General features: G+C 46.2%; 1 protein-coding gene and 1 long non-coding RNA gene across 14 annotated transcripts in view; one reads left to right on the top strand and one right to left on the bottom strand.

Moving 5' to 3' along the window:
* Positions 1-17,698, top strand: part of LOC135378510 (zinc finger protein 883-like) — a 41,240-nt gene extending 23,542 nt beyond the window's left edge. For 12 of the 13 annotated variants that reach the window (XM_064611564.1, XM_064611567.1, XM_064611566.1 and 9 more), the window contains one exon: positions 7,364-9,269. In XM_064611564.1, the coding sequence (XP_064467634.1) occupies positions 7,364-8,721 (1,358 nt within the window). In that variant the 3' untranslated portion in view covers positions 8,722-9,269. Of the gene's footprint in view, positions 1-7,363; positions 9,270-12,739 lie in introns of those variants that run through there. The other variant, XM_064611568.1, reaches the window with a different exon arrangement.
* Positions 1-25,481, bottom strand: part of LOC135367076 (uncharacterized) — a 146,385-nt gene that overhangs the window by 114,297 nt on the left and 6,607 nt on the right. The window lies entirely within an intron of this gene.

The following is a 25,481-nucleotide window of genomic DNA, read 5'->3' as shown; positions in this document are numbered from 1 at the left end:
CAGTTCCCGGCTTATATTGGACGTCCAATGCTTGCTTCTGGAGCAGCAGGGGCATGCACTGGAGACGTAGTAGACACTGATGAAGGTGTTTTTGGGAAATCTCCCCTAAAGGGTGGTAGCCGGATTCCACCAGCGCACGCGGTTGACCAAAGATGTAGTCGTGGGAATGTTAGCGTCCAGGTACTATCGCCAACGTCTCTTTTTCGGTTTGGGCGTATCTCATTTAAGCTGTTGTGAGCGACCTCGAAGAATAGGCCACCGGGGCAAGCCTCCTGGAGCAAGACAGCACAAAGTCCATGCTGGCTTGTGTCTACGGAAAGCTAGCTAGGAACTAGCATGCTTGAGTCGTAGAACTTGAGAACAGGAGCGTCTCTGAGTTGCACACTGAGCCTGTCAAAGCTTTGCTGGCACTTGGGAGTTCATACTCAAGCAATGTCTTTCTTCAAGAGCTCTCGGAGGAGTGCTCTGGTTTCAGCCGTGCTGCGAATAAACTTGCATACGTAATTGACGATTTCCAGGAAGTGCTGTAGCTCTTTGACATTTTGTGGCGCTTGGATTATGGTGATGTCACACACTCATTCCCAGTTGGTCGACAGTCCTTATGCCGACATTATGTGTCCCATGTACTTCACTTCAGTGTGTCCAATTTGACATTTGGATGCATTGCAGACGAGGTTTACCTCTCAACATCTCTCAAGTACTGCTCGTAGTCTCTTGTCACGTTCTTCTCTTGTGGTACTCCACACGAGAATATCGTTCATCACTACTTCCACCCCTGGTGTGTTTTGGCAAATATGGTACATTGCCCGCTGGAACACCTCTGGAACAGATGATATCCCAAATGGCACTCGCCTGAAACGATATCATCTGAAAGGCGTTGCAGATATACAGAGGAGTGAGTTTCGGTTATCCAGCCTAATCTGCCAAAATCCCGTGGAGGCGTCCAACGTTGAAAACCATTTAGCGCCATGCAGATGGGTGGCAATGTTGTTCAAGGTAGGCATTGGATAATGTTCTCTCATGATGAGGTCTTGGTTCAGGTCTCTGGGGATTCATACAGATTCTCAGTTTATCTCCATGGGTGATGACATCCATATTATTGACCCATGCTGTTGGTTCCGTCACTTGCACTATGATGCTGTTGATCTCCATATTCTTGTGCTCGGACTTCACACGCTCGCGCAACGCTACAGGTACTGAGCAGGGAGAGTTTATCATGCCTTCTGGTCCTGGGTGTAACTTCATTCGATAGACGATTCCTGAGATGTCACCAACACCGCTGAACACGTCCTGAAATTCTGCTTTATCATCTTGTGATGTTACCGTGGCAAAGGCTTCTCTGACATCTCCACTGAGAGTAGTTCGAACCTTTTGCGACACAACTATGAGAATTACTGGTGCTGGACCTCTTTCACTGGAAAATGATAGGACAACTTTTCCCACTGAGGCAACACGATGTCCAGAAAACGAGGTCAGCTGGGTTTTATGGGCACCAAAGCACTTTTCAGTGATAGTTCGCAGAGTGCTAGTCGATATCACGTAGCCCATGTTTATTTTTTAGGGCTGTGCGAGTAGCAAAATTTTCGAGTTCGAGTAATACCAAATCCCTGTTTCGAGTATCGAGTCGAGTTCGAGTAGTTGGCGTTCCATTAAATGATAGGTAATGTGTAGAAACAGGAAGATAGATATAAAATTTCAAGCTGCTGTAGCACGTACCACTTTTTGACCAACTTCCCCTTAAAAATGTTCTTTTGTGCTACAGTTAACAAAAATGAAACGAATGAAGATTATAAGAGCTTTATGAAAACAATGTGCCACCTAAGGACAGCATTGCTAAATGAATATTGCAACCATAAAAGATTTAAAAGTTATGGGTAGGAAAACTGTTTTTCTACAACGTGTGGTTTAACACATTTTTCGGTGGTTTGACAAATATTTTTTTGTGACTGACAGTATCACTTCAAAATATGTTGCTATATAGGACAATGTAGCCAAATGAATGCTCTATCGAATGATGTAAGTTTCATAAACAAAGGTATCCATGTATTCCTAAAATTGATTTTGGAACACCAAAACATTGGTGTAACAGCAGAAACCTCATGAAGATATGTCTGTATTTTGAACAAAAAGATCAATCTACAAGTTCTAAAATATACAAAACGCGGCAATCCTTGTCAGAAATAATACCTGAAAATATCAACCCTTTGGATTAAGAAGTTAATCAGTTGTGGAAAATAACCTTAACTGAGTGACAGAGTTCATTCAAGGGGTAAAACGGAAATTAACATGTAATTTCCGCTGAAAACATTAGTTTCAGTCTTAACTTTCCTGTTGTACCACTTATTGCTATTTCACCACTCTTCCATTCGTCCCGGTTGGTTTTGAAACAGGAAGAACAGCAATATAGTGCAAGTTATATACATGCCCACACATGCGGGACAAAAATCTGATTGTCTAACACCTTCAGAGTTGTTATTTGCGTTGTAACAAACGAAGTCTAATTCAAATATGCTTCAAATGCGAGCATTGCACATTTGCGAAACAGGTCTGCCGCGGGAACGCGACGCCGCAACCAAGATAGAATCTCCACACTACCTCCTTGGCACAGGGCCAACTTCATAAATCACTACCACAAGGAAAAGATAAAAGTGGAAATGGAACTCATTCTGTAGTGTTTATAGTATCTAACAAATATGACCACTTGTCCAAATCGACTTTAGGGGCCGAGTAGCGCCGCTCATAAAGCGTCGATCACCGGTGATCGACTCTCTATGGGCGCGGTAAGGAAGCGTTCGTACCGGAAATTTTCGTAGTCCCACACAAGGCTTCCAGTCCTTTTCGGTTGTGTGCAGATGCACTTTCTTCACTCTTGTCAGGCATCTCTGAGTTTTATGAACTAGTAGAACCGAAACAGACGCTCCGGCCGAAGGAACGAAACTACGAAGTGCGCTCCTCCCATGTTGGATACGCTTGCGCGCGAGACGCCTCCATGGCTAGCACTAGCCAGTTGAAGCCATTCATAGCCACTACTCAGTCTGTAGCCAAGTCGAGGTTAGCCGAAGCTAATAGTGAAAAGAAGATGGTGGAATTGTGACAACGATCGCGCATATGCGTGTTTCCAAATCGTGGAATGAATCGTTGTGACAGGTTATATCTTATATGTGATGGATTTTAATGTGGATCTAAATCGAGCTCGAAACGATATCGAGTACTCGAAAGTTGACGAGTCATCATTTGTCGAGTCGAGTTCGAGTCGAGTATGAGATCGACTCGACTCGAACTCGAAATTTGGAGTACTCGCACAGCCCTACTATTTTTACTTGTGTCTTCACTCCCTCGACGTGCACTGTTACAAGCCAAGGATCTTTGTGTGCTGTGTCCTGGGAGCTGGTGAAAAATGCTGATTGCAGTTCTGCTTCATTGTCTGCTATTATATGCACGTTCTCCTTTGGCTGTTGTTTTGAGTTCGACCTGCACACTCTGTTGAAATGCCCAAGCTTGCTGCCGCTCTTACATTTTTTTCTCTTTTGTTGAGCAGGTTTTCCCTCTGTGGATCAAGTATCCGCAGCTCTTGCAAGGCTCTTTCAATGCATTGACTTCCTGTTGCGGGGTGCTGGTTTTCGCGGCTTGAATTTCACCACACTGTTCGTGACTGAGCTCACTGCTTCGGCACATGTGAATCAACTTCTCAAGCTCAACATCTTCTGCAATTATTTTGTGTTGCAGTACCTTGTCGTTCATGCCCAGTATAATTCTACTGCGAAGCATGCGGTCTTCCATTCCCTCAAATGAACATTGCTCTACTAGGGTTCTCAGCTTCGTTAGCCACTCGTCAAATTTTTCTGCGGGCTTTTGCTCGCGGGAGCAGAACACATAATCTTGGTATGTCAGGTTCAAATACGGCTTGCAGTATTCCTCGAATTTAGCAATGACTGCATCGATGTCCTCGCGTTTGGACTCATCTTTGAACTTCATTGCAGCGACGAGTCTCTGAGCTTATTTCCCTGTCGCAACTAGGAAAGTGGCCGTCTGAACATCTTTCTGCTGAGTATACAATCCTGTGGCCTTGGAATACAACTTGAATCTGTTAAGCCATACACTCCACGATTCACTCAGGTCCACTGTCATATCGAAAGGCTCAGGAGGCGTAAGCATGTATGCCGTCATGGCTCATTCTTGACTTGGCGGGACTGTCATAGTTGTACCGGTAGAGTTACTCACAGTCTCGTTGGGGGCTTTGCAGGGGGAGCAATGGCCCCCTGTAGACACGACGACTGCGCACACAATTCTATGATTTGTTCCTCTTTCCTCTGGTGCAAGTACCCTTTCTGTAAGTGATGATCGTATTGGAACACTGAACACTTGTAGGAGCACTGAAGTGACCCATCCTTTCTCTTCACTTTTTCACTGAGGCATGTTCTTCAACGAGTAAAATCCGCTCCTGCAAGAGAACGTTGTGACATAACGTGGTCCTTGGACACATGGCTCATGAGGTAGGGCAGCACAACTCAAGTAGATATAAGCTGTGTGTGAGCTGAGAAGAAAGGAACAAATAAAAAGAGGCATGAGGGCTTCCCTATGGCACCTGAGCATTGTGCTGGCCAGCCACGGCTGCTCTCTCCAACTGTTCTTATAATTTTGATCACGCAGTTACAATGCACCGCAGAGTGAAGATACAGTAGAATCTCTTTAAGTGGAACTCCTAGAAAAGCAAGAATTTGTTCCACTTAATGAAAGTTCCACTTAACCATCAGTGCATCTTTTTACACCTTAGCATTGAACTGTTATTGTTGATTTTGGATTTCTGATAAATGCGGCCATAAGCAGTATCAGGAGTCATTATCTTTGCAACAGTGTGCAATGTAAGTGGTTTGATTGTGATAGGTACATGAGTACTGGAAAGAAACAACTACTTTCTATTAACAAGATTTATTTACAAGTGCTTAAACTATGTCCATTTTGGGAAGTAGCCTAGCTTATTTACATGTACACAGCAATGCTGTTAGCTGCTGAAGAAATCATCCAAAGTGGTTTGCTTGGCTTTTAGAAAGCGTTTGGCCATTACAAAGTCAGTCATCTGACATAGTGACGACACGTACGATTCACAACCTACTTCTGACGCAAAATACTTCCTAAGTGTATCAGCAGCTTTAAGGGCTTCATAACATGACACATTTTCCTGTTCTGGTTCGGTTTTATCAACTTCACTGCAGTCTTCATCCGTAGAATATGAATCCACCGCCTCTGCAATAATGTCCTCAAGCGTATCTTGGTGGCAAGTAGCTACACTGTTGTCAACTTCTATGTAGTCTGCCAGTGTCCCTCCTGTCGTTCCAGGAAGCTCTAGCATCAGTTCGGTATCTTCTTCCACTGCCATTGACACTCTGTCCTCTTGGGAATAAAATCCTGCATGCTTGAAGCAATTGACTATGGTAGTTTGCTCCACATTTTTCCAGGCATGACACAGAAGATGCACAGCTCCAAGCAGGTCTATCTTGTAGCTTGAACCATTCTCCATGCACAGGATGGTCCTCTTGAGCAACATTTTTCTATACAGGGTCTTTACATTCTGTATGATCCCTTGATCAAGTGGCTGCAACACACACGTCGTGTTTGGGGGCAGAAACTGGAGGTTGATACTTTTCAAGCCCTCAACTTTTGGGTGGGCAGGGCAGTTGTCAATGGTCAACAGCACTTGCCGATTTTCGCGTGTGAACTGCCTGTCCAGTACATGCAGCCACTCTTCAAAAATTGAAGAAGTCATCCATGCCTTCGAGTTAGCTCGATACAGGGCTGGCAAGCTTCTCATGTGTTTAAAAGCAGTTGGTTTTTTAGATCTTCCGATCACCAGCGGCACAAGTTTGTCAGATCCGTCCATATTGGTCCCGAGCAGAACTGTTACCCTGTCCTTGCTTAGTTTGCCTCCACAGCAAGGTTCTCCCTTGAAATGAAATGTCTTGTTTGGCAAAACTTTGAAGAAGAACCCAGTTTCGTCGGTGTTGTATACGTCTTGAGGTTGATACTGTTCAAGCAGCTCCCGCAAGCGTCCACTTTGCCAGTCCTCGCAAACTTCACGGGGAACATCCTTGCTGTCGCCTACCACAGACCGATAAACGAGTCCGTGACGATTCTTAAATCTAGACAGCCACCCATCGCTAGCTGAGAAATCCGTGCAGCAGAGTTGCAAAGCAATATCTTGCGCCTTCTCCTTGATTTTGGCACCGCTGAGTGGCAGCTTGGAGGCTCTGGCTTTCTTAATCCATAACAACAAAGCTTTTTCCATGTTTACGTGCTGTGCTGTGCGCATACGCTTACACGACGGCTTAAAAAGACTTGCGTCTCGTGACGCCAGAATGGTATCCTTCGACGACAGCAAGCGCGACAACGTGCTTTTGGGAATGCCATACCTCTTCATTGCTGCTGCCCTGGATAGCTTCCCACAGGTCACAGATTCAATTATCTCGGATTTCTCGGCTAAGGTGAAAGTCCTCAGCTTGCGTGGCTTCGACATTTGAATTCCGCAATGGCGTTACGGTGCAGGACGAAGGGAAACTAAACACTGCCTCTCCGCTGCTTCCGAGGGTAGATGATTACGTGGCCAGAAGTCAATGGTTGGATGACGATGCCGGAAGTCAAAGGCCCACCAGGGGTGCCCCTACTATCCATCCATCCATCCATCCCACTTAAGCGGCGCTCCGCACAAAATCTGGTTCCGCTAAAGCGAACGTGCAATGCATTGCGTCTATGGGAAGCAAATTTAATTTTCTTCAACTGTTCCACATAACGGAGAGTTCCACTTATCCGAGTTCCTCTTAAAGGGATTCTACTGTATAGCATGATGGCTCCTGATCGGCAGTGGCACATGAGACAGGGTACTAAATGTTATGCCAATTTTGCAACAGTGCTTGATTTCGTTCTTCCTTCAGACAACCTGACCAATGGGAGGCAACTGAAAGCTTATCTGATGATAAATGGGATATTCTGAAGCCAGAACCCTAGTGCCAAAAAACATTTTCTTTTGTTTGGTTAAGTACTTAAGAAAATTCAGTTATCCACAATAATACCAGGAGATCTCGTGCCACATCCTGAGCAATCCACTCGAAACTAACCTGGTGGTGGCCAAGTCGCTGTGTTGGTAGTGTTGGTCATAGTTGGTACACGAAGGCCCACATCTTCAACTCGCACATAAGTGGTATTGCAAGTCTCGAGTTGGCTCACTCCACACATCACGCTGTGGCACGTGTATGTCATCTGGATTGCTCGAGATTTCCTATGTCTGTCAATTCTGTAAGCAAATATAGCAGTTGTGCCTGTGTGTTATGAACCCGTCTGCACCCTCACTGTCCCATATCTGAAATTTCAGATGCAACAGCAATCTCTCTCATGCATCACGTTAAGGATGAGCCCACAAACAGTTGTGATCCAGTGTCGTCAGCTAGCCTGAAGCATCTTATCGTGACGGAGGATCAGGTGGGAGAGAAATGGCTCGAGTGCGACCTCAGTTCAGCTACATTCAACCAGTCTGAGAGTGCCAAGAACCACATGTTAAGGCACACAGACAACATGCTCTGCAAGTCCGATCCCCGTCCTGCAGAGTCCAGCAAGAGTTCGCACCTACAGGTTCACGAGAAGACACACACAGGTGAGAAGCTGTACAGGTGCAATATCTGTTCTGCAGAGTTCATCTGGAGCACGTACCTGCAGCAACACAAAAAGACACACACGGGCGAGAAGCCATACAAATGTGAGTTCTGCCGTGCAGAATTCATACGGAGCACACACCTGCAACAGCACAAGAAGGTGCACACAGGCAGAAAGCTGCACAAGTGCAATTTCTGTCCTGCAGAGTTCAGTCACACTTTGCACCTGCAGCAACATAAGAAGACACACACGGGCAAGAAGCCTTACAAGTGCGATATCTGTTCTGCCGATTTCACCTGGAGCACGTACCTACAGCATCACAAGAAGACACACATGGATGAGAAGCTGTACAAGTGCGATCTCTGTCCTGCAAAATTCAGTCACAGCTCGCACTTGCAGCACCACAAGAAGACGCACACAGATGAGAAGCCGTACCAGTGCAATCTCTGTCCTGCCGAGTTCAAGCAGAGTTCGCACCTGCAGCGTCACAAGAAGACACACATGGGCGAGAAGCCGTACAAGTGCAATATCTGTCCTACAGCCTTCAGCCACAGTAGGAGCCTGCAGTGTCACAAGAAGACACATATGGACAAGAAGCCATACACGTGTGATCTCTGTCCTGCAGAGTTCAGCCAGAGTTCGCACCTGCAGTGTCATGAAAAGACACACACTTACGAGAAGCTGTACAAATGCGATCTCTGTCCCTTTGAATTCATCCAGCTGCACCACCTTAAGGATCACATACAGATTCATACTGCTGAGAAACCGTACAAGTGTGATCTCTGTCCTGCAGAATTCAGCCAGAGCGCACACCTGCAGCGTCACAAGGAGACACACACGGGTGGGAAGCCCTACAAGTGTGATCTCTGTCCTGCAGAATTCATCCGGAGCGTGCACCTTGAGCATCACAAGAAGACGCACACGGACAAGAACCCTTACAAGTGTGATTTCTGTTCTGCACAGTTCAGCCAGAGTGGGCACCTGCAGCGTCACAATAGGACACACTCGGGCAAGAAGCCTTACAAGTGCAATATCTGTCCTGCAGCTTTCAGCCACAACAATATCCTGCAGCACAAATAAGAAGACACACATGGGCAAGGAGCCACAGAAGTGTGATCTCTGTTCTGCAGAGTTCTTCCGGAGCACACACCTGCAGCCTCAGCAGAAGGCACACAAGTGAGAAGCCATACAAGTGTGATCTCTGTGCCTCTGAGTTCACCCAGCTGCCCCACAGCTGAAGGATCACATACGGATTTATACTGTTGAGAAGCTGTATAACTGCTATCCCTGCACAAACCACATGCAGTGTCACAAGAAGACTCGGAAATGAGTAGATATAGATGTGCATTCTCTGCCGTGGATCGTTCAGCCACAGCATGCACCTGCAGCATCAGAAGCAGACACACATGCACAAGCCGTATATGTGATCTCTGTCCTGTGGAGTAGAGACAGAGCATGGTCATGCGCCATTGCAAATGGAAACACAGACCAGAGAGGGCGTACAAGTGTCATCCCTGCGATGTCACATGTCCAACCCGGACTGTCCTTGCAGGCACTGCTCATGATGGCTTTCTATAACTGATGTACACTTCATATTCTAATAAACAAGGAAAAGTGACAGAATGTTATACGGAACGGTAACCGTCACTGTCTCCGTTACTGGCCCATATTTTTCTGTTTCATTTGCATGGAGACGGGCAGAGATTTATTATATCCTACAATCCTGACAGAGTAGTTCTAATGGGAACAAGATGTTTTATATTAACAATTGATTCGGGAAAATCACATATAGGGCAGGAGAAGTGGCTTTTGTAACAGCAAACATCCAGAATTACATTACATTCGTATTCGGAAGTATTTACCGGCAAGCATCCAAACATTTCATGGTGGAAAACCATCCGTTATAGTGGTTTCATTTGTTTGTTTGTTTTTTGTTTTTTTCAGCTGTGTCTCAAACAACACAGTTTAAGATGTTGAGCCTAAGCTATATGTGAACGTGAATGTTGCCGACACAATTTGAGAATATATCGGCTGTCCTCCATGTCTTTTTGTTGGCTGTGTTGTCAACAGGAAAGGTCATGATGCCCTGAAAAGAGCGAGGCTCGTCGACGACTACGGCCACGACGAAGTGTATCACTGTGTGTGTTCACCCACACCTGAGGCCGGCGTCTACTTTTTGCCTCTGGGGGTGACACGTGGGAAATTTCAATCCCCCCCGTTGTATTTTTTCTCTCTTCTTTTGTCCTAATGCAACCTCTTCCTTCTGTCATTTTAGTGCCCCTTCAAGCATGCTGAGGAGGGGTAATGGCCCCTCTGTAGACACTGGCACTGAACACACAGTACATTGATTTGTTCCTCTTGGACAAGTCTCTCTCTAGTGATGGTCATATCAGTAAACTGAACACTTATAGAAGTCCACTATTTTTAATTTTTTCACTAAGGCATGTTTTTCAATTAATAAAATAAGCTCCTACAAAAAAACAAAGAGTGCAGGTGACATATATAGCGCACACCTTTAAAAAATTCTCCACTCTTGGAAAAAAGGGTATCAAAGCTCGAAGAACAGGGAAAGTCGTGACATACCTTGGCCCTGGATACATGAATCATGAGGTACGGTGGCACAGCTCAAGCAGATGTAAGCTGTGTGTGAGCTGAGAAGAAAGGAACAAATAAAAATAGGGATGAGTGCTTCCCTATGCCACATGAGGGTCATGCTGGCCATGCTCTCTCAGACTGTCTTTTTTTTAATTTGATCACGCAGATACAATACATCACAGAGCGAAAACATTTTGCATTATGTTGCTATACAGGAAAATGTAGCCAAATCAATGCCTCATCGAATGATGTAAGTTTCATAAACAAAGCTATCCATGTATTTCCAAAATTGATTTTGGGACACCCAAAAATTGGTGCAAACAGCAGAAACCCTCATGAATATATGCCCTTATCTTGAACAAAAATATCAATCTACAAGTTCAAACTATGTCAATCTTTGTCAGAAATAATATAAAATATCAACCCTCTGGATCAAGAAATTGTGGAAAATAGCATGAACACTGCACGTTGTTCATGTAACTGTGTGACAGAGTTCATTGAAGGAGTAAAACAGAAATTAACATCGTAATTTCCACTGAAAACATTAGTTTCAGGCTCAACTTTCCTGTTGTACCGCATATTGCTATTTCACCACTCTTCCATTCCTCCCGGTTAGTTTTGAGACAGGAAGAACAGCAATAGTGCAAGCTATACATGCCCACACATGCAGGACAAAAGAAAAAAAGAATCTGAATATCTAATACCTGCAGAGTCGACATTTTGGTTGCAATAAACGAAATGGAATCAAAATATGCTTAAAATGGGAGTATTGTGCATTTGCGAAAGAGGCCTACCGCAGGAATGCGACGCCGCAACCAAGATAGAATCTCCGCACTGCCTCCCTGGTGCAGGGCCAACTTCATAAATCACTGCCACAAAGAAAAGATCAAAGTTAAAATAGTACTCACTGTGTAGTGTTTATAGTGTCCAACAAATGTGACCACTTGTCCAAATCTACTTTAGGGACCGAGTAGCGCCGCTCATAAAACGTCGATCACCAGTGATCGACTCTCTATGGGCGCGGTAAGGGAGTGTTCATACCGGAAATTTTCGTAAAGTAGTCCTACACAAGGCTTCCAGTGACTATCCTTGCGTTTGCTGACCAAGAGCGAATGCCGGCCAATGGGAAGATGCGAAGGGCAGGCACTTCCCAAGCCTCCCCTCTCGCCTAAGAGATGGCGCAGCGTTACTTTTGTTTCGCGGATCGCAAGGCTTCTGCCATGGGGCACCAATCTAACCAACTGCTTCGCCGTCCGTTAACCAGCGGCTTCGACGCCCGTCAACGTGGGAACCAGGCTAAGGGCCATGGGAGTCACGCGTACGCCGGTTAACTGACGGCGAAGCCGTTGGTTAGATTGGTGCGCCTTGGCAGAAACCTTGCATCAGGCAAAACAGCAGCAGCTGCTGGTTAACGGATGGCGAAGCAGTTAGTTAGATTGGTGCCCCATGGCAGAAGCCTTGCGACACACAAAACAAAGATAACGCTGCGCCATCTCTTAGGCAAGAGTAGAGGCTTGGGAAGTGCCTGCCCTCCGTGTCCTCCCATTGGCTCGCATCCAGGAGGCGGAGCCTTCGTCGCTCTTAGTCAGCAAATGCAAGGATAGTCGTGACGCCTCCATGGCCAGCAGTAGCCAGCTGAAGCCGGTTTGCCATTCATATCCACCACTCAGTCTGTAGCGAAGTCGAGGTTAGCCGAAGCTAATGGTAAACACAAGATGGCAAAATTGTGACAGCGCTCACGGCTGTGCCAAATGCGTGTTTCCAAATGGTGAACTCATTGTGACAGGTTATACCTTACATGTGATGGATTTTAATGGGGATCTAACGCGAGCTTGAAACGATATCGAGTACTCGAAAGTTGACGAGTCATCATTTGTCGAATATGAGATCGACTCGACTCGCACTCGAAATTTCGAGTACTCGCACAGCTCTAAACAACACATTATGAAAAAGTGATGATGATGTGGGCCATGCGCTAAACACAAGCTGTATCGTATGTATGAATATATGGAACGCGTAGAATAGAATGTATAAGTATACATTGGTGTTTTCAAATGTGTGAATTTCAAGCTTTCATCTCATTTAGTCTGACCGTATGACAGGTTTGACTTTTGTCTTTCACATATGTGATCATTGGAGCGCACACATTCAAGGTAAAATGCTATCGCCATACCCGAACGTTCTTTGTAAAACACATGTGTTTTGTGGGGTATGAACAACAGCGTGTTTCAGAATATACATGCCACTGGAACAAAAGCTTAGCTTATAGTATGTAGTCATTACCTGACCATAACACCCTGCACAAAGCCAAGTCCACCACGCATTGTGTGGTCATTTAGTAACATATTTTAGCATGGTTTACGAAATGTCTGCACATGAAACAAATTTTGTCTTGATTGCTGGAGATTTCCCGTCTCTGTCAATTCTGTGAGCAAATATGGCAGTTATGCCATTGTCTTATGAGCCCGTCTTCACCCACACTGTCCCATTTCTAAAATTTCAGATGCAACAACAAACACTCACATGCTTCATCTTAAGGATGATCCCACAGACCGTTGTGATCCAGCATCGTCAGCTAGCCTGAAGCATCCCGTCGCGATGAAGGATCAGGTGGGAGAGCAGAGGCTCGAGTGCAACCCCAGTTCAGCTACTTCCTCACAGTCTGAAAGTGCCAAAAACCACATGCAGAAGCACACTGACAACATCCTATACAAGTCCGATCCCTGTCCTGCAGAGTTCAGACAGAGTTCGCACCTGCAGCAACACAAGAAGACACACACATCCAAGAAGCTGTACAAGTGTGATATCTGTTCTGCAGATTTCATCTGGAGCGCGTACCTGCAGCATCACAAGAAGACACACATGGGCAAAACGCTGTACAAGTGCGATCTCTGTCCTGCAGAATTCAGTCACAGTTTGCACTTGCAGCATCATAAGAAGACACACGCGTGTGAAAAACCATACAAGTGCAATATCTGTCCTGCAGCCTACAGCCACAGCAAGAGCCTGCAGTGTCACAAGAAGACACACATGGGTGAGGACCTGTACAAGTGCAATCTCTGCTCAGCAGATTTCAGACAGAGTTTGCACCTGCAGCATCACAAGAAGACACACGTGGGGGAGAAGCTGTACGGATGTGATCTCTGTCCCCGTAAGTTCATCCAGCTGCACCACCTGACGGGTCACATACGGATTCATACTCCTGAGAAGCTGTACAAGTGCAATCTGTGTCCTGCAGAGTTCAGCCAGAGTTGGTACCTGGAACGTCACGAGAAGACACACACTGACGAGAAGCCATACAAGTGAGATCTTTGTTCTGCTGAATTCGTCTGGAGGATGCATCTAGACCGTCACAAGAAGGCACATGCGGTCAAGATGTCATGCAAGTACAATCTCTGTTCTGCAGAGTTGAGTAAGAGTTGTCACCTGCAGTGTCACAAGAAGACACACACGGACAAGAACCCATACAAATGCAGTATTTACCCTGCAGCCATCAACCACAACAGGTGTCTGCTGTAGCATAAGGAGACACACGGGTGAGAAGCTGTACAAGTGTGATCTCTACCCTGCAGAGTTTAGGTACAGCACGCTCATGAAGTGTTACGAGAAGACATGTTGGGCGAAAAGCCATACAAGCATCTGCCCTGCAGCATTACAACACAGACCAAGTGTGACGGCATGCAAGTGCGATCTCTGTCCCTCTGAGTTCTCCCAGCTGCACCACCTAAAGGAGCACTTACAGACTTATACTGATGAGAAGCTGTGTAACTGCAATACCTTTGCTGCAGAGTTCATCCGGGGTACACATGTGCAGTGTCACAAGAAAACATGCACAAACAAGAAGCCATACAAGTAAGTGCAGTCCCTGTTGTGGAGAGTTCACCCACAGCAGGCACCTCCGGCATCAGAAGCAGACACACGTGCACAAGCAACCATATGTGTGATCTCTGTCCTATGGAGTACACACAGAGCATGGAACTGTGCTGTTCGAAATGGGAATGCACATGAGAGGGGTGTACAAGTGTCATCTCTGCGCTGTTACATGTCTTCAACTCGGAGACCCCAATAAGAGGAAAGACTATACACATGCAAACTATATCTCTTCATGTTTAATTCCTGCGTGATGTTTAAAACTTACCTGACGTGAATGAATCGACTGTGGTTCAGAAGAGTTGTAATCTGTGCAAGTTAGTGATGTATATAGCAAAATCCTTAAAAAACAAATACGGTGCTGAGAAAATCAAGACAACCACGAAAAGGACTCCTTCACACAGACTGTGAACTGCCATCCATGGGTCCATCAAGCATGGGTTGATCCAGGGGTGGCCCAAGTCATATCTGAATGCCCCCTGTCACCCAGCACACATTTCCCGTACAAAGCCGTGTACTCCTTTTCGTGCAACAACGCAAAAGTGACTAAACGGCTATGACTAGGGTGGGATGTTTTAGGGTAAAACCCGATATCAACCTAATTTACATCCTGAATGACACACAAATTGATCGGGTTTTACCCGATTTCTACCAGTCAGTTTCGATGCCTTTGAGTTGTCTTTGCCTCTGCTCCTCTTGCACACGTCCCGCAGCTGCAGTGCTTGCGAGCTTGTTGGTGCCAGTTTTTGCCAAGTTCATTTCCGTACAGTTTTGCCAGTCTTGCTTCACGTCACAGCTCTGGAGCATTTCTGTACGTGTCCTGTGCATCGTTTCTTGTTGCTGTCCTGTGTCATGGACCGAAAACGGAACTACCTAGAGGACTGGACAGCACAGTACGAGGACTTACAGATTGTAAAAAATGGCGACGACAGAGACGTGCTCGCTTGTCGCTTTTGCAGCCTTATTCTGCCATCACACCTGTCGAAGAAGCCCTATGACTGCGTTACAGAGCATCTAGCTTCAGCAAGACATGGTTGCCTCAAAAGGAAAGCAATAGGAGACCAGGCGTTATTCAGTGTCTGCTACAGTCAACAAGAAAATGAAAAGAATGCATAAGCATTATTCACAAGTTTGTCCACACGTTGACCACAAGTAGAATAAACCTCGAGCATGCTGATGGGCCCCTTGGAGAGTTTGCGCAAAAGCACTGCCCTGCTGCGAAAACCATGCCCGGAGGGCACCAGCTCTGGTGGAAACAAGGGCTCGAGGTGTTTAACAAGCACCTGGATGACAACAGAGATGAGATAAAGGAAGCAAAACCAAGTATCATTGTCAATGAGTCAGCAGATATCATGGGATATCCCACGATAAATTCACTTGCGTGCTTTGACAGTGCCAGGTATAGTAGCAACAAGAAGTTGTCTACCTTGTGAACGTCGTGCTGGTGAAGCTCTCCAACAACTACACCACTGCGAATGTCCTTCGTGATGCAGTCTCGGTGCTCGGCAAATCATGGCGCAACTTAATAGCGATCTCAAGTGATTCGGCCCCATGCATGCAGCAGATGGTGAAGGATGTTAACGAAGGAGAAGCAGTGCACACCCTTCGGATAAAAGACATACCTCACTCGATTCATGTAGCAGTGGGGAAGAAGACCGCGTCAGAATGTGAAAGCGAGTGATCTACAGCAGGTTGTCATCAAGTCAAGTGCCCTCTTCAAGCACAGCAGTCGATTGTAGCAGGACTATCAGGAGCTATGCATTGACAATGGAATAGCAATTTCAGATGTTAAAAAGCCACCTGCAGTTGTGCCTCAGAGGTGGTACAGCCTTTACAACTCCCTCAAGGTGACTCTCGAAATGTGGGATTGCCTTACACAACTTATTGAGAGTCACAGTGGAGGAAATGCTAAATACAGAAACTGAGATGTTTACTGTCTGGGAAGAAGCAAGAACTGTATGTAAAAAGCACACTAGCTCTTGAGGTATTGGATCCAATCACAGATGTTCAGCAGCAGCTTGAGAGTGAGAAGGTACTGCTCCCACAATACTACCACCTTGTCAGTCTTAAACTTCAGGGAGTGCTCTGCAACATCAAAGGAATTGTAAGGACAAATGAGAAAGCATGTCTGACCTTGACAATGCTACCAAAGGATATACGGATGACTATAAAATCCGCAAATCCTCGAATCCTAGGAAGGGATTCGGGAATCTGAATCCCAGTGCCCGAAACGGCAGATAGACTCCACTAACCACGTTTGTTTGTTTCTTTTTAAAATTGCCACCTCCGGAGTCTGTCAAAAACTGGTTCTTTGCTTTCAAATTGATTGGCACCAAAAATATCGCGATTTGAGGAAACTGCCGAAAAAATGGACCTTTTTCACATACGCGTCGTATCCTAACGGCTCTCCAACGAACCATGCTCGGCGCGCATCAAAACAAATCAGCGTGGGTAGCACAAAGGACCAAAACTGGTCCGGAGTGGGGCCGACAAGGTCGCGCCATTCGTGCGCTCTCCCCACTGGTCCCCACTTCTGTCGTCCCCATAGTGTGCCATCTAGTGAAGACGGAGATAATCCTCAGTGGCCCCTCAAGGTCATACGCATGCGCATAGGCCATTGTGAAAAAGGTCCATTCCTGATCACACCCCCATCGACAGTAACGTGAGAAAGACTTTTCAAAAGATCGGGTGTCATAGCTGATTTAAAAAGAAAAACAAACAAAAAAAGAGTAGACTGGACCCTGAGCGGGTGGCAATGCTGGTGTTCTTGAACAAAAATCTGCATTAATTTACAACTTTCATAAGAACTGTTTTTTGTTTGTCTGTTTACACTGCTCTGGACTGAAAGAGCAACTCTTATATTAGAAGATTAAAAGTAACATGGTTTTGCTTTTGTCTGTTTCTTGGTTTTGTGGAAAGAATTCAGACTGTCTACTATAAAAGCTACATGTCCCACCTTTTGTGATCATTTGCTTAACAAATCTCCGGCAACCACAAGCAGAAACTTGTCAGGCACTGAAAGCATTCATTCACAGTTGGACATCTAGAAAAAAGCTTTAGTGCTAGACACGTCCTTCACAGCCTCAATGACGAGTGACTTTGAAGACTATGAGGAACTGTTCGCTGTAGTCACGCACTGCAGTGAAGAACTGATACTATCAGAATTTGGACAGTACATGCATGAAGATACTCCTTCAAGTGGCCACCTTGTGACTCTGTACTCCTGGAAGTCAGCATCAGACAGATGCCCAGTGCTTGCCTGTGTAACCTTGTCATTAATCAGTCTCCTTAATGGGAATTGCGACGTAGAGCGCAGCCTCTGCTCTGTGTGCCCAGACTCAGGCTTTTACATTATCAAGTTCATACAGTAGATAGCCTGCATGTACACCATTTTGTCAGCTTTAGTAAGTTGCTGTACATGCAGAACCCATTGAGAACATCAATGGATGATGAACTCCTGAGGGCACAACTGATACTTTTGGTGAATAAGTGATAACTGGTACTGCCCATCTGCACCATATCAGCGGTGAGGAAAAATGTCCTCGTTGCAGGTTAACCCGAAAAATAACCTGAATAAAAGCACTCCACTTGATTTCATAATGTTTCCCCTTCCACAAAATAGCATCCGCTTTTTAAACCCAGATTTTCAGGAAAAACAAAGCCTAAAAATATCTTTCCCTAGCTTTGACGTATACTCACAGGCACCACACCTAATGACTTCTATGGCTGATGCCCACTTCATCATCTAATGAACAAGGAAACGTAACGGAATCTCTTTTCGTGTCCCTTACTGCCACGGTTACTGCCCCCCCTTTTTTTTTCTCTTGCATGGATGTGTGCACATGACAGACAGCACTTTTAGCTCCTCACTTAATTTTAGTTAGCTTTATTCAGCTATATTTAATAAATCTGTCTAAATGATACAATAAAGGACTGTAATAATTCAGGCCCTGCGCGGTACCTGGGCCCTGGACCGGTAATCCAGAAGATGTGGGTTCGATCCTACAGCTGGCTAACCTTTTCAGTGACTTTCATCTTTCACCTGAATTATTACTGCGAGCCATTTTAGTTTTAGGTATTCCATGGCCTGGTTTCACCAAAGCCAAATAACATTTGAACCGAGATCAGTTGTCCCGTATCTTGAATTTAAAGCTTAAATCTGCTTCACTAAAGCGAGTTGTTGTCACTGAGACATTCATTACATCATCAACTAACGTTTGTAAAAAAAGAGTTCCTTCAAGTTCAACCTTAAACTTTTAGCAACCCTAAGCATGTGATATTCATTTCTGTTACTGCTACCTGCACTCTAATCCCATTTCTGTTCCTGTTACTTTTCCCTGCTTATAAAGGGAGACAGGGCTCTGAAGGAACTGTGGTGGCCCGTGTGTGATGACGAAGACGTGCCTCTGCTGCCACGCGCCACGGCGCTGGCACGGCAGTTCTACCGGCACCGTCCTAGCGTGAGGCCACGACCATCTGCCCGCTGGGACATTCCATCATCGCTGGTAGGGGCTCATGTGGAGGAAGACTACGCCCCTACATTTGGTGACCCGAACAAAGAACAGCATGTTCGGCGCAATTCGGCCCAGTACCATCCCAAATTTCCGCAAGACCGCATTCAAAGTCATATGAAGGTCCGGTGCTTCGTTCTTCCGAGGAACCGCTAGGCGGCATCAATTCACCACGGCTTACTCAACGACTCACTCAACGACTCACTCAACGACTCAACGTACTCCATCTCAACACCATGGTTCGCTCATCTATACCCAGCTCACGTCGCCATGGTCTCGCACTCTGCGTCACGTCGCCACATACTTCACGATGTCACTCCTCCGGCTTCCACCAGCGGCGCCTTGCCTAGCATCAGGCTCCTGTACCGGTCGCGATACGCCGCTGTCGACCGCACCACCGCATCTGCTACGCTAGCGGTCTACGAACCCTGCCCGCCTCGCCTTCCCACCAGGCTTCTGTACAAGATACTGGCTGCGCGTCCAGTTGCGGCCAAGAGGAACCGGGACAAACGTTCCACCGGGGACACGCACGGAGGCCACAGTGAGTTCTACTCCCGGTCTCCCCGGCACTCTCCTTGGCGACAACACTACGAGCTCACCGCTCACGAACCGGCCGCGGTTCTGTCGCCGCCCTCTCTGCAACACATCGGCCTACCTGCCTCCTCTCCGCTTCGACCCGCCCCTGGAACCCTCCCGGCCAGCTCTTGTCCGCACCGTTCATCCCGCCACTTCTGCCCACTCAACACAAGACGCAAGACCAGCCGTCCCTGTTCCACGTGTCGCCCGTCTTCCTCCTCTTCATGTATCGACGCGGACCTCAACCGCTAGCTCTACACCGCTCCGCGTCTGAGGGGGGGAGTGATGTGGCGGCTCGTGTGTGATGACGAAGACGTGCCTCTTCTGCCACGCGCTACGGCGCTGGCACGGCAGTTCTACCGGCACCGTCCTAGCGTGAGGCCACGACCATCTGCCCGCTAGGACATTCCATCATCGCCGGTCACGACTCATGTAGAGGAAGACCACCTCCTCTACAGAACGAAGTCTTGGGGGCACCGCGCGGAGGAATCTCGATCCCTTCCTCTCAGCATGCGACAACCTGACCCGAACCGTCTCACTGATTCTCCAGGTCCTGCTCCGAGGAGAGACCCTGCCTCTCCTACCAAATAGCAATGTTTGCACAAACCATGTTTGCCTCCATCGAATTCCACACTGTTTTGACCGTCGCCGTCTCTCTGATCCACGCTGGCTTTAGAATTGGAAAGGAGCCCTTCAGTCAAACTGACTTTGTTACGTGGAGCCATCGGGGAATGTGTAGAAAAGGGGTGTGAAATGTTTCAATCCAGGAAAGACGGAATAAAGACGTTGAAGGGCAGTGAAAACTGTAGTTTAGAGAACATAGAACGCACTGAAGTAGTTCGTAAATTTATTTCTGTGCAAGCTTTCGTGCAAAAGTTGCGCATCAGGTACAAAATTGTCTGTTGTGTGCCCACGAGTGGATGTCAATAAACTCCAAACAATGTGTTATGAAACTACTACAATTGCACTCAGACTTTTGCCACACATTTAGGTTTGCATTCATGTCACACATGAATTCAGCGAATTTTCATAATGGAACTTCCAAATTAGCCAAGCAGAGGTAGCATTTTCTTTCATGAATTCGGTAGCCTATGGCCGTAACACACTGTTCCAATCAAAATCACGTTTTGCACACCAATTCTGCAAAAACTTAACAGCCGGAAATCACATACTGGGCGAAGTATTGGTATTGCCCGGTGAAATTTGCGTTGGCCTGGCTCCACCTTTATCAAGGTGAAGTGGAAAGAAGCAACAGTTTTATTCCAATAATCGAGGGCCTTGTCGCACAGCCCGTCATCAGTGGCTGCTGGGTGATGACAGACAAGTTAAGTTAGACAAATAGACCTCTACCCGAGAAACGTCATCATGAACGTTGGTAGGCCAACTGAAACAAATCGGAAGGTGAGAGCTTGGTTCCACGAATGGGCACTTGTTCCCTGCCTCCTATTGAAAGAAAAGTAGGACCGCAGGTCGCATCCCTTTCAGCTACCATCGTAATCCTCTCAAGACAATGGCGACCTTTGTTCACCCCCCTAGCTTCGAGCGTGTTCAACTCTACCAAATTGGTGGCGCTGTCGAACACTGTGACGTCGTTTGTTTACATGTTTTCTTCTCTCGTGGGAGGGAGGGTATTTGGTTGGAGCAAACAGTTCCAGAAATGCAAATATCGGCGAGAGAGTATCATCCAGCCACTGATTTTCAGCTGTCAAATTTACTGCTCTCCACTGCCGTTGCACACAGTCGCTTTTTGCGGCGTACTTTAAATTCAGTTTCTGCGATAATTATGACTCTGTGGTGTGAATTACTTCTCATGGTGCATGTTACTGGCCTGCTTTGCAGTTTGATAGGAAGAAAACAGGGCGTTAAGAATGACTTCCCAGATAACACAAAATGATCCGAGGAATGTCTCTGGGACGTCCCTCTGCGGATGTTGAGAACGTCCGAGCGATGGGCGAGTTTGGTTCAATAAAAGTCCGAAACACGTCTTTATGAAACTCCGATGGATGTAGTTTAAATGTTACAGGGACGTCCATTGTGATCCCTATTGGACTTCTAGGAATCCTTATTGGGACGTTATGCATTCACTCGAAGCGGGCTTGCCTGCACAGCATGTCAGCTCTGCAGACCGCGTTTAACATGGTAGAGGTTTCCAAACAGCATCGATCAGGACATGTGCTGATCGATGCTGTTTGCGTGGAGCCTTGTTGAAGAGATTACGCGGTCATCAAACAACAGAAAATGCTCCCTTGGTCCGACATAATCAACGCTTGTCCTTTATTAGTTCTCCAAACTGGTTTACATGTATAATACGCATGATGAATTCAATAGCTAAGGCAGTGGCGGATTCAGACCAATTCAGGGGCGGATCCAGGGAAGATCCTCGGGGGGGGGGGGGGGGGGGGGGCTGGATCCGCCCCTGGACCAATTATGGTTAGGGGAGAGGGTGGTTTCTTTGTCGAAGCGCGTAATGGGGAGGGGGAAATGCAATGCATAAACTAATATTGTTGTTTTTTTTCGGGAGGTACGATAGCCCAACCGCCCTTCTCCCAGATCTGTCACCGCACTTACCAGAGTATAAAACCAGGGTTGCATCGTAGCTTGCTATTGGCCTACTTCATCACAGATCACTACTGTAAACATCACTAAATCCCTATCAGAAATACGAAATAATAATACGAAAAAATACCCGATGCACACAAAAATCATCACTGTCCTCCTTCAGATTCACTGTGTGTTGCACTCCACCAGTGACTTCTCGTGCGTGGCGCAACCTGGACGTGCAACCATGACATTGACGCTTGCTGAACTTTTTCAAGGGTGGCATCATTGAAGAAGCATCCTGACCTTCTGTCAAATAGCCTTGAAACAAAGCAAAATACTCAATATTTGCAAAATCCATACCCAATTTATGTGTTGCACATTTCAGGAATCTTGTCCCTTGTCCTATCAACCAAGCGCCGTCGCGCACAGGCTCGTACACGCGCTGAGTCGGACAAAAAATGTGCAGAACGTCCAGATCATTGCTCATCCAAACAACAGTGCATAATGTCACATTTAAGGAATTCGGATGTAGTAATCGGCTACATACCTTACTCGCCATCCTGCTCTCGTCTGTACCTCACAAGCTAGGCCGGCACACGCACTGTCAACATGGAGGACATGTCAACGGAAATTTGCCTTCCCGCCACTTTCAAAGATCAGTTTCAGCAAGCCATACGTCTGTACTCCTCCTCATAACGTGAACAAAAACCACGAATTATTACCACAAACGTAAACATCAACGAGAAGATTAATGTCGACCGCAGCGATGTTTCGTATTCTGCTCGGAAATGCGATGGAAACTCATCTAACCAAATGGCGTCAGGAATCCGTTGTCGCGCGGACACCGGACACCTCAGACCACCTGCTCTTTCCGTCTTTCTCTCAACAACTTGGGAGCAGGGTTGCCATTGCGCCAGATGCCAAGCTGGTCTACCTTGGGTCTCCCGCCAAAACTGATTAAGAAAATAGCCCAAATATAGCCAACTCACGCCAACTCATAAAAGAAAAAATAGCCAAAAGTGTTTTCGTTACTCTGTTCACAAAACCGGGAGAATATACAGCATAAGATAGGGGCATGCAACTTCTCCTGGATTATGGATACATAAGTTCGCTTTTAAACTTGTTCAGGTAGGATTCGGATGGCATAAAGTCTTTTCAGCAACGTCCCATGCCGCGGACTAATACGAGACGAAACGTCTCGTGTTAAGTCGCTGGTAAATGTTTTCTTCCGATGTTCTAAAGTGGAACAAGCGGCGTGTATAAGAACCAGAACATGTATTGAATCAGATATGATGCACCACGCATAGCTTATAACTTTATTGCTTATGTAAATAAGGTCACTGTCAACGACTCCAAGCCCGAGGCAGCATGATATCAAGTACAGGTCCATATACAAGCGGCAGTTTTGCGCAAAGGTGCTCGCATGTTCGCCACATTGCGAGTTGCTAACGTGAAGCTGGGAACCTGACCTTGAAGTTAGCAACTCGCGTTGCCGCGGACTCGGCAAATTTTTACTTGGAGCAACCGTTTATATGCGCGCCGTAGTTACTAAACTGTGCACAGACTTGTACATGGTTAGTCTTTAATATTCCAACAGCATTAGTTTTGGGGCTTTTAATAATGGAACACCAGCGAGCCCAAGGCACTACGTACTCTCTCCAGTTCGCACAACTTATTCAAACTCAGCAAGGTCAGAAGAAGTATAAAATCGCACGGGAATTGGTTCCTTTGAACTTCGAAATTCTGATTGTACAGGAACAAAAGCTGCGTTGCAGTATCACCACCTGTGTCCATCACAGAATTACCGAATTCCGAAAAAGGATTCCGACATGTGTGTCTTCTTGTCTGCTCATATCTATTCTGCTGCCCATTAACACGTCCGACCTGGGAGCGCAAAAGATCATTACTTTATTCAGTCTTGAACGGCAGTGCATTATTATGTGCCAGGACACAAATGCAGAAACGAGGGGTGACAGTGGTCGTGTGCTGTCGTCCGAGCGCATGGCGTGAAACACTGGTATAGCCCACAAATAGACCTGTTGCGCTGGGCTAGGTGGCGCTGCAAACATTGTGTGTCATCGCCGCTCGTGGCGACCTTTTCAACACGACACAGGAAAAGAAACCGGCACCGCAGTAGCACAAAGTACCTAAAAATCGCTACGTTAAACCTACAAGGAGGGAACAGAGTGAAGTGGATAGAATTGGAATGGAACGCCGAAAAAGAAGACATCCACATATACGCGGTGTCGGAGACGCACCTACGAAACCAAGAAAAGCCTTTGTTTGAGCAGAAGTGGGGCTGGATCGGAACAAATAGGGAAAAATCAGAGAAGAAAGGAGGAGGAGTTGGTTTCATGTACCGCAAAGAAAGCGTAGAACTGATATCACAAAGAAAATGTAAGGAACACATGTGGGCAGAATTCAAAGTATTCCAACAATACGTTGTTAATGTTGGGATAGTGTACATGGCAACAGCAGGGGAGAAGCCCGAGTGGAACCAAAACATAACCCAGTGCATCCTTGAAGACATTACAGAAATTAGACAAGCAAGACTGGACGCCCCACTGATGGTGATGGGAGACTTATGCGCAGACTTGTACGTATTTGGAGTATTGTATTTAAAATACTGTATTTTAAATACAATTTGCGGTATTTTGGTACTCTACTCAGTACTTTTTGTTTTGTGTATTTGTACTCTATTTAAAATACATTTTATGGTATTTTCTACTCAATACTCTAATTACATATTTTGGATCTCCCTCTAAAACTTTCTGTGTCTCGTCTCTCCATTATCTGGCTTGTTCAGTTGAAATTTCCTGAGTCCCTCGGCTTGTCCCGGACATTGGCCCTTCTTGGAAGTCCCCATTTGGACGTCTTGCCCAGTGTGTACTAATCCCTGGCCAGTGAGGGTTCTATTATGTGTGCCCTGACGCGGTGACGCCGAATTCTGACCTCGCCGAGCAGGGACTTGCTAGAAGTTTGCTTTGTTCTGGGTCACATATATAGTGGAGTTATGTGGTATCTCTTTGTCATCTTTTTGGGACTTGTGTTTAGATGACTCCTATCACACAGCGGCGGCTAGCGTAGTCACCGGTCACTGGTCAATGCGGCAAGTCGCCGCTATGTGACATGAATCACCTAAACCCCGCGCACTACGCTAGCGGATAGGGCATCGGCTAGCGTAGTGCGCGGGGTTTAGGTGATTCATGTCACATAGCGGCGACTTGCCGCATTGACCAGTCCGATGACTTTTTGCGTTCAAGGATAAATGGTATCTTAATTGTATTTCAAATACTTTTTCCAGTATTTCGTACTCTATCTTAATTACTTTCATTTTCATGTATTTATACTCTATCTTAATTACATTCTAACGTTAGTATTTATTATCTTATCTTAAATACATTTTTGAGTATCTTGTACATGTCTCTTATGCGCTATGCTATATATTATGCTATAGATTATGCGCTATGCTGCCAGCGATTGCTGCGAGCCCCCTTCACTATCCAAGAAGTCCACATTGACGAGGACCAGGAATTGAGTTGTGGGAGCGACCACAACAGGATCAAAATAGCAACTACGATGAGCAACAGAACGGCCCAGCGGAACCACCACGGCCGCAAACAGGAACAAAGATGGAAGACAAGGAACGAAGAGGACATCCGGGGCTTCGCCGCAAATTTCGAGGAAAAAGTAAAGGAAACAGAGAGTTCAGACTACGGGAACTTCATATATCAAATGGAAGCCGCA

This window comes from Ornithodoros turicata, chromosome 1 (genome assembly GCF_037126465.1).
Source record: "Ornithodoros turicata isolate Travis chromosome 1, ASM3712646v1, whole genome shotgun sequence".
In the NCBI taxonomy this organism is placed as follows: Eukaryota; Metazoa; Arthropoda; class Arachnida; order Ixodida; family Argasidae; genus Ornithodoros; species Ornithodoros turicata.
This window is presented reverse-complemented; position numbering and strand designations above follow the sequence as displayed.